The sequence below is a fragment of the Cetorhinus maximus genome, unplaced genomic scaffold (assembly GCF_964194155.1).
Source record: "Cetorhinus maximus unplaced genomic scaffold, sCetMax3.hap1.1 HAP1_SCAFFOLD_681, whole genome shotgun sequence".
NCBI classification, from domain to species: Eukaryota; Metazoa; Chordata; class Chondrichthyes; order Lamniformes; family Cetorhinidae; genus Cetorhinus; species Cetorhinus maximus.
In genome coordinates, this window is record NW_027596623.1 from 118,749 (window position 1) to 132,936 (window position 14,188).

Here is a 14,188-nt window from a genome sequence, read left to right on the forward strand (position 1 = left end):
CATTGGTGTACATGTCCATAGATCCCTGAAGGCAGCAGCACAGGTAGATAAGGTGAAGACGGCATATGGGATACTTGCCTTTATTAGCTGAGGCATGGAATATAAGAGCAGGGAGGTTATGTTAGAGCTTTTTAAAATGCAAGTGGGCTTCTCAGGATTAAATTCCATTTGCCACTGCTCTGCCCATCTTACCAGCCCATCTATATCGTCCTGTAATCTAAGGCTTTCCTCCTCACTATTTATGACGCCACCAATTTTCGTGTCACCTGTGAACGTACTGATCATACCTCCTATATTCCACGTCTAAATCATTAATGTACACTACAAACAGCAAGGGTCCCACAGCTGGAGTACTGTGTGCAGTTCTGGTTGCCACACTAGAGGAAAGATGTGATTGCACTGGAGAGGGTGCAGAGGAGATTCACCAGGATGTTGCCTGGGCTGGAGGATTTCAGCTATGAAGAGAGACTGGATAGGCTAGGGTTGTTTTCCTTATAGCAGAGAAGGCTGAGGGGGGACCTGACAGAGATGTACAAAATTATGAGGGGCAGAGATAGGGTAGATAGGAAGAAACTTTCCCCCTTAGCGGAGGTGTCAATAACCAGGAGGCATAGATTTAAGATAAGGAGCGGGAACTTTAGAGAGGATTTGAGGAAAAAAAAATTTCACCCAGAGAGTGGTTGGAATCTGGAACACGCTGCCTGAGGGGGTGGTAGAGGCAGGAGCCCGGGCAACATTTAAGAAGTATTTAGATGAGCTCTTGAAATGCCAGAGCATACAGTGGCCCCACACAGGCCAAGTGCTGGAAAACTAGACTGGAATAGATAGGTGCGGCCAGTATGGACATGATGGGCCGAAGGGCCTGTTTCTGTGCTGTATAACTCTATGAATCTCTGTTAGTGTTTTTTTTGGTGTTTCTTCAGGTGTCTTTCCAAATGACTATAATAAAGCTGAAGAAAAATAAAACTAAAGAAGTGAGCTTTCACAGGTAAACAGAGCTTCAACCATCTTAGACCAAAAAGTGTTAAAGAGGATGGGGCTTCCCACAACTTGTGAGCTCCGAAGCATAACCTCAAGGGTGAAGCTTATCTTCAGGGAATCACATTTTTTGTGCCTTTTCCAATTGTACAAGTCAATTGTGATTCATTCTTAAAGGTTTACTTTCACTCAGTAATTATAACTTTTCACATTTCTCAGCCCAGGAACCGGCAGCATTTTAGATTAAATACTAATCGTGCACTTCTCTTGGAGCTGGTGTTTGGAGACGATCATGTCCTCTGTAGATCTGCCAGCACAGAAACTGCACTCTGCTTCTGGATACACACAGTCTGCAAATAGATGAAGTCTTTAAGCATGATGCTAGTGAAGGTCTTCCCAGTGACGTTAGGGAGTGAGATGCCCCTGTAGTTGTTGCAATCTTCTCTGTCACCTTTGTTTTTGTTTACTGTGATGATTTTTGCTTCACACATGTCCTGTAGAACGGATCCTACCTTCCAACAGAGGAGGAGATGATGAAGGTGTGACAGTAGATGGGACTTTCTGTGCTTGAGCAGTTCAGCTGGAATTCCATCCTTGCCGGTTGCCTTTCTGCTTGCTGAACAATCAATGGCCTTTTTCAGCTCAAGTGATGAGGTTTCCTCGTCCAACTCAGCCCTGACAGGAAGCTGCTGGGGAGAGTTAAACAGAGACTGGGAGATGTCTGTCTCACAGGGATTACAGCTCCCAGTGTTAAACCCAGTGACAACCTGCTCACTTCTGTCAGTCAGCAGTTCACCATCTGCCCATTTCATGGGAGGGGCAACTTTGATGATGGTCGGACCAAGCGCCCTCTTGATCCCATCATACATGGCACATAGTTCCCGTTGTGACAGGCAGTTTGGATTTCTTGACACAGGCTGATCTAGTGTTTACTTACACAGCTCCTCCCTGTCTTTTGCACAACTGTCTAGGAGACTTTCAAGTTATGCAGTGTTCTAGCTGTCGGGTTTATGTTGTGCATCAGGTTGGCTTTGCTTTTTGCTTCAATGACAGATTCATCTCTGCTGAGTGGGTCTCAAACCAGCCTTTGTTGTGGGTTCCACCTTTACCAAATGTTGCTGCTGCTGTGTCAGAAATGATTGAATCAGCGACTTCCAAACATCATCAATATCGATGTTGATTGATGAAGCTTTTATTGATGTGCCGGTAAAATATTTTACTGTTTTGTTTAACCTTCCTTGATAATTTAATTTCATGATGGAGGTGTCACTGTGAAGAATGTGGAAGTCACTAAGAATTGTCAGCAAGGATTAATCAGCACTTTCTAATTGTCGATGCTAATCAGAGGAACTGCAAAATACACAGAGGCGGCAGGAAAACTCTCCCCACAAAAGCCCCCAAAACCCCATGAATATTCAGTCACTGGGGTGACCATTGAAAAAAAGTTGCCCCCGAATGTGGGAGAGACAGAATCTGTGAGAAACAGCTTCTTCAGTCAGATTCTGTCTCTCCTGAACTTGCTGCTCTTCTATTCAGTCCTGGATGTGATTAACAGAAAAATCCAATCACTATAGTCACTTGTGAACTTGCTGGTGTCTCAGCAGTGTGGATGACCGACCAAATCTCTTCCCACACATGGAACAGGTGAATGGTCTCTCCCCAGTGTGAACTTGGTGGTGTCGCAGAAGGGTGCATGTCTGATTGAATCTCTTCCCACACACGGAGCATGGGAACGGCTTCTCCCCAGTGTGAGTGCGCTGGTGTACAGTGAGGTCAGATGATTGCTTGAACCCAGTCCCACAGTGAGAGCATCTGAACGGTCTCTCGTCAGTGTGAACACGTTGATGGGACATCAGTTCCCCAGAACTTTTATAGCACTTCCCACAGTCTGGGCATTTAAAAGGTCTCTCATCAGAGTGAACTCGCTGGTGTCTCAGCAGGTGGGCTGAAATGGTGAATCCCTTCCCACACTCGGAGCAGGTGAAGGGCCTCTCTCCAGTGTGCATCCGCTGGTGTGTCAGCAGGTTGGATGACTGAGTAAATCCCTTCCCACACTTGGAGCAGCTGAACGGTCTCTCCCCAGTGTGAGTGCGCTGGTGCGTCAGCAGATGGGATGAGGTAGTGAATCCCTTTCTACACTTGGGGCAGGTAAACGGCCTCTCCCCGGTGTGAATGCGCCGATGAATTTCCAGCCTAACTGGATAATTGAATCCCTTCCCACAATCACCACATTTCCACAGTTTCTCCCCAGTGTGACTCTGCTTGTGTCTCGACAGGACAGAACAAGTGTATGGTTCCTCTCCAACGTGAACGGTGCTTTTTCCTTCCATGTTCAAAATCCGGTAATATTCAGGATACAATTAATTGGACAACTTTGCCAGATCCTGATGTGATGTTTGATTTCAGTTTCCTGACTGCAAATCCTCCCCTTCTAATATCCTGTGAAATTGATTGAAAACAGAAAAAAGGGAGTGAGAGGGAACCCACAAAAACACAAAGGCAGGTTGTGAAATTGAGTTGAATGAATCTGGTCATTTGTGGGGCTGGCACTGGGAGAAAGTGACCATGAAAACTGCTGGATTGTCGTAAAAATGCAACTAGATCACCAATGTCCTTCAGGGTAAAGAACCTGTCACCTGGTCTGGGCATGCACAAGACTCTGGCCTCTATGGGTGGAGAGAGAGAGAGAGCGAGGTGAGAGGGGCAAAGGGCGGAGAGAGAGATTTTATATATCTACAACTCGACCAGAACTTTGACAGAATCTCCCAAACTCTCAACCTCCAACACCTAGAAGGACCAGAGTAGCAGGTGGATACAAACGCCATCACCTGCAAGTTCCTCTCCAACTCACACACTGTCCTGACGTCTGACATCTAGCACTGCATGAGGAGAAATTTCCTCCATTTAACATACAAACATACAATTTAGGAGCAGGAGTCGGCCACTTGGACCCCCGAGCCTCCTCCGCCATTCAATAAGATCATGGCTGGTCTGATTGTAACCTCCCGCCTACCCCCGATAACCTTTCACCCCCTTGTTTATCAAGAATCTATCTAACTCTGCCTCAAAAATATTCAAAGACTCTGCTTCCACTGCCCTTTGAGGAAGGGAATTCCACAACCTTCTGAAAGAAAAAAATCCTCTTCTCTGTCTTAAATGAGTGGCCCCTTATTTTTAAACGGTGACCCACACCCTCATGTCCACCTTTGATGCTCTAGTTCCGAGTGAAGCCTTGACTCTCTCTCACCCTGGACACTCCCTCCAGTACAACCCTCATGTCCGTTCGTTTAGCTCCAAGGGATGCAGACTTGAACGGCGGACAACTGGTTTAACCATCCACCCCCAGATCTTGCTGAAGCACATAACGCACTATAGGTTTCTTTTCTCACCCGCTATAACTGTTCACTATTCTAGGATCATCCTCCAATGCAAATAAAACCCCAGGCTTCTTTTCTCTCATGCAAATCATCTTTCTTAAACCTTTTTCCACTGTCTCCTCCACCCTCACTTCCAATAGTAAGAGAGAGGAGCTCACAGACTTTTGTCACTAAGATCAAGATCATCCATTCAGCTGCCTCCACTGCTTCCTTCCCTTCCACTAGCCCACCTGGCCAAAGTTCCTCTGAAGCTTCCCCCTGCCCTAGCCCCGAACAACTTTCTCTAGTTTCTCTCCTGTCTCCTATGTACCCTCTCCGAACTTAAGTTGTCCATGACACCCACTGCTTGCTTCCTCAATACTTTTAACAGTTCTCTCCAGGTGCTGTTCCTTTCTCCTTTAAATATGCCATATCACCGCTTTCCCCAATAAGCATCGCTCAATACATAAGCTTTCCTCAGTAAATATTGGGAAGACTGAAGACATTGTCTTCAGTCCCTGCTACAAACTCCACTGCCTAGTCACTGACTCCGTCCCTCTCCCTGGGAACTGCCTGACACTGAATCTGATTGTTCACATCCATGGTGAAATATTTCACCCCACGATGAGTTTCTAACTACATATCCGCATCATCACCAAGGCTGCCTATTTCCACCTCAGTAACACCGCCTGACTGCATCCCAGTCTCAGCTCATCTGCTGCTGAAACCATCATCCAATCCTTTAGCACCTCTGGACTTAACAACCCTAACGCACTCCCGGTCGTCCTTCCAGATTCAACCTCCACCATCCAAAACTCTGCTGCTCTTGTGCTTACTTGGACCAAGTCTTGTTCATCCATCACCCCTGTGATCGCTGATCTACAAAGGCTCCCAAGTCAGAGGCAGAAACATTTTAAAATCAGCATCCTTGGTTTTCCTCCATGGTTGCGATCATCCCTATCTCTGTAATATCCTCCAGCCACACAACCCTCCAATATATCTGCACTTATCCAATTCCACCCTCTTAAGCATTCCCGATTTTAATTGCTCCATCATTGGTGGCCCAAGCTTTGGAAATTGCTCCCAATCCTCTCTAACTTGATTTCCTCTTTTAAGACACAACTTAAACCAACCTCTTTCACCAAATTTATGTCCTAATATCTCATCGTGTGGCTCGTTGGTAAATGTACCTTTGTAAAATTTCTGTGAAATGCCTTGGAATGTTTTATGTTAAAGGTGTCAGATAAACACAAATTCTTACTGTTGATTTGGACATACATCACCTTTCCTGCATCATCACTGGGTGAAAATCCTGTAACTCCTTACCTAACAGCATTGTGGGAGCACCTTCACCACATGGACTGCAGAGGTTCAAGAAGGTCAAACACCATCTTCTCCACAAGCAACTGGTGACTGGCAATATATGCTGGTATTGGTGGAGAGAGAAACAGAGTTAATGATTCAGGGTCTGTAGAATGAATTACAGGCAATAAAAATGGTGCAGAATTTGATGGTCAATATAAGCTCAAAAGTGAAAGAGCTGGTAAGCCAGCAGCACATGGTCAGGGGATGGGCAACAGTGGAAACCTCATTTAGACATGGTCAGCAGAAGGAACAGTAAAATGCTGAACATAACTAAAATACACCCAATATTAGAGGCAGAGGAAGTTAGACAATGGCAGAGAGGTGATCAGGGAAGAGAGTGTTGAAACAGAGCAATGGATGGGCATGGATTCAGATCCACAGCAGAAGAATCAGACCAGCCCCAGAGCCATGGAATCTCTCACGAAAAGCAATAGTCAAAAACACTCACATCTGAAACAATTTCAGTTTTCAATATTAAAATCTCCTGCTGGAGCCTGCAGCTGGAAAGATATCAGAAGCACTGGAGTCAGAGAAAAATCTCCCAGTTGAGGAAATACCCAGGAAGCGGGGTGATGTCACTGAGCTACTGTCAGTGTGTGATGACATCACAGACACGAACACAGAACATCTGGGTCTGTGCAAACCAGTGATCACCACACATTATGAAGGATGTGAGGGTCCTTGAGAGGATGCAGAGATTTACCAGAATGGTTCCAGGGACGAGGGATTTTAGTTGCAATGTTAGGTTGGAGAAACTGGGCTTGTTCTCCTTGGAGCAAAGGAGACTGAGGGGAGATTTGATAGAGGTGTACAAGTTAATAATAGGTTTAGATGAGGTAGATAAAGAAAAGCTGTTCCCATTATTTGATTGTAAAAAATTATGGACACGGATTTAAGATTTCGGGAAGAGATAAAGAGGGAATGTGAGGAATCACTTCTTTTTTAATAGTGAGTGGTAATGACCTGGAACTCAATGCTTACACTCAAAGGCCGATAATATCCAGGTCCTGATGAATCGGGTCTGCTCTGGATGTGATGTTTGGTTTGACTTTCCCGCCTGTAAATCTTCCCCTTCTCACCCCCTGTAAAAGGTGTTTCCAAAACCCATCCCTGTCAGTCCAGGATAGAAATGCACACCATTCCCTCCTCCTGCTCCAGGATCAGTAAAGTGAGTTAAAGGTGATTTCTCATTAACAAACCCATTGCTGCATTTCCTTCATTAACCCACATTTGTCCACTCGGGCCTGGCACCGGGAGAAAGCCCGCAGCTGCCGTTCCGTTCGGTGCAAAGGCGGGCCCGGTACTTTCTTACTGGGGGTGCTGAGGCCTCCACTGGGTGTTTGTGAAGCCTCCCCTCCCACCCACTGCCCCTAACGCTGCCTCCGCTTATCCGCCTCCTTCCCGCCTGAAGATGAGACAAACAAGCGTCTGTCCACGGACATCACCTGCACTGCGCATGCTCCAGATCACAATGCCCGGGGAGTGATTGACGGCAGCGCCGGACCAATAGAAATATGGGACAGGACTGGAGGACCAAGAGGCGAATCGGATGGTCCTCCAACCAATCGGAGTGAATGAGGGGCGGAGCTGAGCCTGGATCTCCCTCATTGGCTGAAACTCTGCATCATTTTAGAAGCTGATTTGTCTCAAACTCCAGGAGAATACTGGACCTTTCTGTTTGTGGCTTTAAACAGATGAAACCCTGTGGGTGTGGAGCAAACATTTCAACATTTGTTAGTGAAATGAAATCATTCAGGACAGACAGCAGGGCCTCTCCCCGGCATGACTGCGTTGGTGTATCAGCAGATCCCTTGTGCTTTTGAAGCCAGAATCACAGACAGAACATTGAAAAGGTCTCTGATCAGTGTGAACAAGTTGGTGTGATGTGAGGTTGGTTAAACAAGTGAATCCCTTCCCACACACGGGGCAGGTGAACGGTCTCTCCCCAGTGTGAACACGGAGATGTTCAATGAGATTGGCTTCTCGGCCTCTTGGCTAAGATCAAGTGTAGTGTTGCAGGGGCGACACCATGGTCCTGCCATGGCAAGGTCGGGATGGAAGGGCGAAAACCAATCGCAATCCGAATTCATACCGTGGGTTACCTATCACCGTCCGAGTCACGGTGAACCACAGCGACGAAGGAGGATCACCTATGGATCGGGGCTTCTTCACCAGGAGGATCCTGTTGAAGGCGTGCGGCTTCCAAGCTACGGAGATCTTCACCCTGCACGACTCCCGCAAAGGTGGTTATTTTGACGTCACGTTCAAGCAAGTGGCAGACTGCGTCCGGCTCCTGAGGGTGTTCGAGGAGAAGAGAGACCTGCCGGAGATGAAGATCCTGACGGCGGAGCCGCACTTTTCTCTGCCGTTGCAACGGGAACGTGAGGTGATGGTGCATGTGTACAACCCCTTCGTCCCTGTCGCCGACGTGGTCACCTTCCTCACCAGGTACTTCGATAAGGTGGGGAGCGGCACTGAGATTCGAGACGACTTGGGGATCTGGACAGGCAAACGCCTGTTTAAGGTCACGCTAAAGACCGATGGTAAGGGAGCCATTTTCCACCCTCCTTCCAGTTTCGCTATCGGGGGAAACCGTGGCTACCTGGTCTACGCTGGGCAACCCAAGCATTGTCGCTCATGCGGCAAGGCTGGTCATGTGGCGGCCAACTGCAGCGCCTCCCTCTGCAAGATCTGCAAACAGGAAGGGCACCAGACAAAAGACTGCAAACAGGCCAAGTGCTGCAACCTGTGTGGCGAGGCAAGTCACCTCTACAGGACCTGCCCCAAACGCTGCCGTACTTACGCACAGGCAGCCAAAGCCGACCACGGGGAAGCAGAAGAAATGTTCCGTGTCACTCCAACCACCAAGGCCCCCAGGGAGCTCAACGGGACAAAGGAGGACACAGAGAGAGACAAGGTGGAGAAAGAGATTGAGGCAACAGAGAGCCAATCAACAGCACCACCCCCTGAACCTTCCAGTCCTCAGGACAGCGAATCAATGGAGGAGGAGGCAGCAGTGGAAAAGCAGCAGGGGGAGTGGCGGACGGTGAAGAACAAGAAAAGTAAGAGGGAGCGAAGAAGAAGCAAAGGCGTTTCCCAGAGAAGCGGCAAGAGGCGTCTCCCATCCGACACGGATGACAAGGGCAGCAGCTCTTCGGATGAGGAAGTGCCAGAGCGGCACCGACAGAAGAGGCGGCAAAGCTCCAGGGCGTTGGAGGACGAGACACCCGAGCTCCAGAAAATTGGAGACAACAAGGAGACCAACGCACCCCAACTTTGCCTGCAACCTGAGGAGGCCAGTGCACCACAGCCCCTGGAATCTGGGAGCAGTGAGGCAATCATCGCACCCCAGCTCCAGGAAGCCGGGAACAGCAACCCCCCAGAGGGGGTGAGTTTTGGAGAAGCTTCTCCAGCAAAGGTCATCTCAAAATCCGCTCACTACGTGAACCTCCAGATGCCACTGGAGCAGAACACGGCCAAGGAGATCTACCTCAGCCCATCCAAAGTGAAGGAATTTGAGCTCACTACGGGTATGAAGGAGCAGACTAAAGGTCTGGGACTCTCAGAGACAGTGGGTTTGGTAGGAGAATAAATGCTTTAATATGGGTTTAAAGATTGTATCCATAAATGTGCGTAGCATTAAATCTACTACGCGATGTGTTGCGACCTTGGACTACCTAGCCAAGGTCAAAGCTGACCTGTTGTTTCTGCAGGAGTGTGCGATACCGCACCTCAGCTCCTACAGGCAATGGTCACGATGGTGGTCCCACGGGCCATCGATCTGGTCGGGCGGAAACGACTCTCGTTCCTCCGGCCTGGGTATTCTGCTGCGGGGAGGCAACTTCACCGTCTCCGAGGTCAAGGAGGTGGTGGGCGGGCGACTCCTGGTAGCAGACGTAATGTACAAGAACGCTCCACTCCGGTTAATTAACGTGTACGGCCCGGCACAAGGGGCTGAGCGGCTGGAGGTTTTTCAGCAGCTCCCACTGCTGCTGGCGACCTCCAGGCCGGTCATTCTGGGCGGGGACTTCAACTGCATCATCGATGCGGCTGGACGATCCGGCAGGGCCGGAAGCAGATTGGACGCTACGTCCAGATCCCTGATGGAAACAGTTAAGGATGCCAAGCTGCACGACGTCTTCAGCAACCCTGCAGACGGAGCGCAGCGTAGATACACCTGGTCGCGGCCAGACGGGTCCATTCGTTCCAGGATAGACTTCCTGTTTGTGTCCCGTGCATTCACAGTCAGATCCACCGACGTCAAGCCGGTGTTCTTCTCTGACCACTGCCTCCTACTGGCGGACTGCCACTTGGAGGAAGACCTGAGGGTGGGCAGGGGGGCATGGAAGCTAAATGTGCAACTGCTGACCCCAGAGAACATTGAGGAGCTCAAGAGGGATTACAAAGGTTGGAGAACCGTGAAACCCCTCTTTGAGTCCCTGACACACTGGTGGGAAGTGATCAAGGGAAGCATCAAGAGGTTTTTCATCCTCAAAGGCACCCAGAAAGCTAGAAAGGAACAGAGGGAAATGTCCCGACTCCAGGAAAAGATGCAGAATCTGCTCCGGCTGCAGTCGATGGGGGTCGATGTCAAGGAGGAGCTCCAAGAGGTGAAGGGCCAGCAAGCCTCGCACTTTGCCTCGGAGGCCTCCAAGATCATCTTCCGTTCCAGAGTCCGCTCCGTGGAGCAGGATGAGACGTGCTCACGTTTCTTCTTCCAAAAGGTACACAGAGAGCGCTCTGTGATCAGCAGCCTGAAGGAAGAAGACGGCTCAGTAAAGTCATCACGGTCCGACATTCTGAGGATCAGCAAATCCTTTTATGCCGGACTGTATGACGTGAAGCCCACGGACAGCACGGCCTCCCAGTCCTTCCTGTCCTCTATCACGGAGGTCCTAGACCACAGTACGCGGGAGAGCCTAGACAAACCGCTAACTCCTGACGAACTGACTAAGGCCCTCGAGTCCTTCGAGAAGAGTAAAACCCCCGGAAGCGACGGCCTGCCGGCGGAGTTGTATTCGGCTCTGTGGGACTTGATCGGCCCAGACCTGCTAGAAGTGTACGAGAGTATGCTCCTGGCCGGCAGCATGTCAGAATCCATGAGGAAAGGCATCATCACCCTCATCTACAAGCACAAGGGGGAAAGGGAGGAAATTAGAAATTGGCGACCCATTTCACTGTTGAATATGGACTATAAGATTCTGTCCAAGGTCATCGCCAACCGGGTCAAATCCGCTCTGGAATTGGTGATTCACCCTGACCAGACCTGCTCTGTGCCAGGCAGGAAGATCTCTGACAGCCTGGCGCTGCTCAGGGATACGATTGCCTATGTACAGGACAGGGGTGTGGATACCTGCCTCATCAGCTTGGATCAGGAGAAGGCCTTTGACAGAATATCGCACACCTACATGGGGGATGTGCTCTCCAAAATGGGCTTTGGGGAGGGAATTCGAAATTGGATCCAACTGCTCTACACTAACATCAGTAGCGCAGTCTCAATCAATGGGTGGGAAACAGATAGCTTTCCGATTAAATCTGGAGTCAGGCAGGGCTGCCCTCTCTCGCCTGTCCTTTTTGTGTGCTGCATAGAACCCTTTGCCGAGTCCATCAGGAAGGATCCGGGCATAAGAGGAGTGACGATCCCAGGCAGTGGAGGCACTCAGGTAAAAGCCTCCCTGTACATGGACGACGTCGCCGTCTTCTGCTCGGATCCGCTGTCGGTGCGCAGACTGATGCACGTCTGCGACCAGTTCGAACTGGCCTCGGGAGCCAAGGTAAATCGTGGGAAGAGCGAGGCCATGTTCTTTGGGAAGTGGGCTGACCGATCCTTTGTCCCCTTCACTGTCAGGGCTGACGGCCTGAAGGTGCTGGGGATATGGTTCGGAGGGACCGGGGCATGCGTTAGAAACTGGAAGGAGCGAGTGGCTATGGTGAAAAGGAAACTGGGCATGTGGGAGCGACGCTCCCTCTCCATTGCGGGTAAGAACCTGGTCATCAGGTGTGAGGTACTCTCGCTGTTGCTGTACGTGGCGCAGGTCTGGCCCATTCCACACTCCTGCGCGATGGCGATCACTCGAGCCATCTTCCGCTTTATCTGGAGGTCGAAAATGGATCGTGTCTGCAGGGACGCGATGTACAAGCCTCTAGATAAAGGGGGAAAAAACGTGCCCAACATCGCCCTCATACTGATGGCCACCTTTGTGTGCGGCTGCATCAAGCGGTGCGTAGACCCTCAGTACGCAAACACCAAGTGTCACTACGTGCTGAGGTTCTACCTGTCCCCGGTGTTGCGAAGGATGGGTCTGGCCACACTGCCGCGGAACGCTCCAAGTAGTTGGACCGTGCCGTACCACCTGTCCCTGGTGGAAAAATTTATGCAGAAAAACACCTTTGACCACAAGTCCATCAGGCAGTGGTCAGCACGTAACGTCCTAGAGGCCCTGAGGGATAAGGAGAGGGTGGACCCTGTGGGATGGTTCCCCGAGCAGACTGTCAAAGTCATTTGGCAGAATGCCTCATCGCCAGAACTTTCCAACAAGCACCAAGACGTAGCTTGGCTGGTGGTGAGAAAGGCCCTCCCCGTCAGATCCTTCCTACACGCCAGGAGTCTCACCCCCTCTGCACGATGCCCTCGAGGTGGCTGTGGTGGGGAAGAGACCGTTGTTCACCTCCTGGTGGATTGTGCCTTTGCAAAGAAAGTCTGGAGAGAGATGCAGTGGTTGCTGTCGAGGTTCATCCCGAGCAGTTCTGTGACACAGGACTCTGTGCTCTACGGGCTGTTCCCAGGGACACACACCGAGACAAACATCAACTGCAGCTGGAGGATCATCAACTCAGTGAAAGAGGCGCTTTGGTCTGCCCGAAACTTGTTGGTCTTCCAGCACAAAGATTTGTCCCCGACCGATTGTTGCGGACTGGCACAATCCAAAGTCCAGGACTACGTGCTGAGGGACGCACTAAAGCTTGGGGCAGCTGCCGCAAAGGCGCAATGGGGAAGGGTCGCTGTCTAAGACCTTTCTACCACAGCGCACCGAGAGACTGGGAACTGTTTAGAGCCCCTCGGGCTGTACAGATCAAAATGAAAGGCTGTAAATGACTGTAATATTGTTTGTACTGATGCACCTGGTGATACATTTTGTAAAAGTTTAACCTGGATTGTACCCTTGTAATGTTGTTTTTGAAATGGTTTTGAATGTGATTGAAGATTTTTATGAATAAAGTATATTTTTACAAAAAAAAAAAAAAAAAAAAAAATGAGATTGGATGACCGTCCAAATCTCTTCCCGCAGTGAGAGCAACTGAATGGTCTCTCCCCAGTGTGAACTCGCTTGTGTTCAGTCAGGGTAGATGATTTAGTAAAGTCCTTCCCACACACAGAGCAGGTGAATGGTCTCTCCCCAGTGTGAACTCGCTTGTGTTCAGTCTGGGTAGATGATTTAATAAAGTCCTTTCCACATATGGAGCAGGTGAATGGTCTCTCCCCAGTGTGAACTCGCTGGTGTGTTAACAAGGTAGATAACTGAGTGAATCCCTTCCCACAATCAGAACAGATGAACGGTCTCTCCCCAGTGTGACTGCATCGATGAGTTTCTGTCTTGGATGGATAATTGAATCCCTTCCCACAGTCCCCACATTTCCATGGTTTCTCCATGGTGCGGGTGTCCTTGTGCTTCTCCAGGTTGAATGATCAGTTGAAGCCTCGTCCACACACAGAAAAAGGGGTACACTTTCTCTCTGCTGAGAATGATGTGGTGTTTTTCAGGCTCTGTAACTGGTTAAAGCTCTTTCCACAGTCAGTTCACTGGATCACTCTCACTCGGGTGTACGTGTGTGTCTTGCTGCTTTTCCAGTCACATTGAAGTTTGAAATCCTTTCCTACAGACAAAAATTTCTCGTTCTACATTCAAAGGCCGATGATATTCAGGTCCTGATGAATCAAGTGAACATCAGACCTTGACGTGATGTTTGATTTGAGTTTCATGTCTGTAAATTTTCATCGCCTTATGCCCTGGAAAAGGAGTTTACAAAGTCATCCCTGTCAGTCCAGGATAGAATTTCAGAGCAGACAATTCCAGTTTCTGTGGAATATTTTTTCTTCTCTAGTAGAATAAAATTAATGCGTAAATCATTTTCTCTCCTGGTCACTGGGACTGTGACTCACTTCTGCCCCACAAACAGCACCACTTACAGCAGGGAGAAACCATGCATGTGTTCTGCATGTTGTCAAGGTTTCAACTGATCCTCTCTTTTGTTAAAACACAAGTGCAATCACACTGGGGAGAAGCTGTGTCAATGTGGCGATCTTGAAAGGAATTAAACTATCTGTCATGTGGTATTTATAAACGGTTTAGACTTGAATGTAGGAGGGTTGATCAGTAAGTTTGCGGATGACACAAAAATTGGTGGGGTGGTAAATAGTGAGGAGGAAAGCCTGAGATTACAGGAGGATATAGACGGGCTGGTCAGATGGGCTGATCAGCGGCAAATGG

General features: G+C 49.3%; 1 protein-coding gene across 1 annotated transcript; it reads right to left on the reverse strand.

Moving 5' to 3' along the window:
* Positions 1-574: 574 nt before the first annotated feature.
* On the reverse strand, positions 575-13,728 carry LOC144674517 (uncharacterized). Its single transcript, XM_078535827.1, has 2 exons — positions 12,949-13,728; positions 575-3,332 (listed from the first exon to the last, which is right to left on the reverse strand). Exons 1-2 carry the CDS (start codon positions 13,348-13,350, stop codon positions 2,553-2,555), a joined length of 1,182 nt encoding a protein of 393 aa, XP_078391953.1. The 5' UTR covers positions 13,351-13,728; the 3' UTR covers positions 575-2,552.
* Positions 13,729-14,188: the final 460 nt, after the last annotated feature.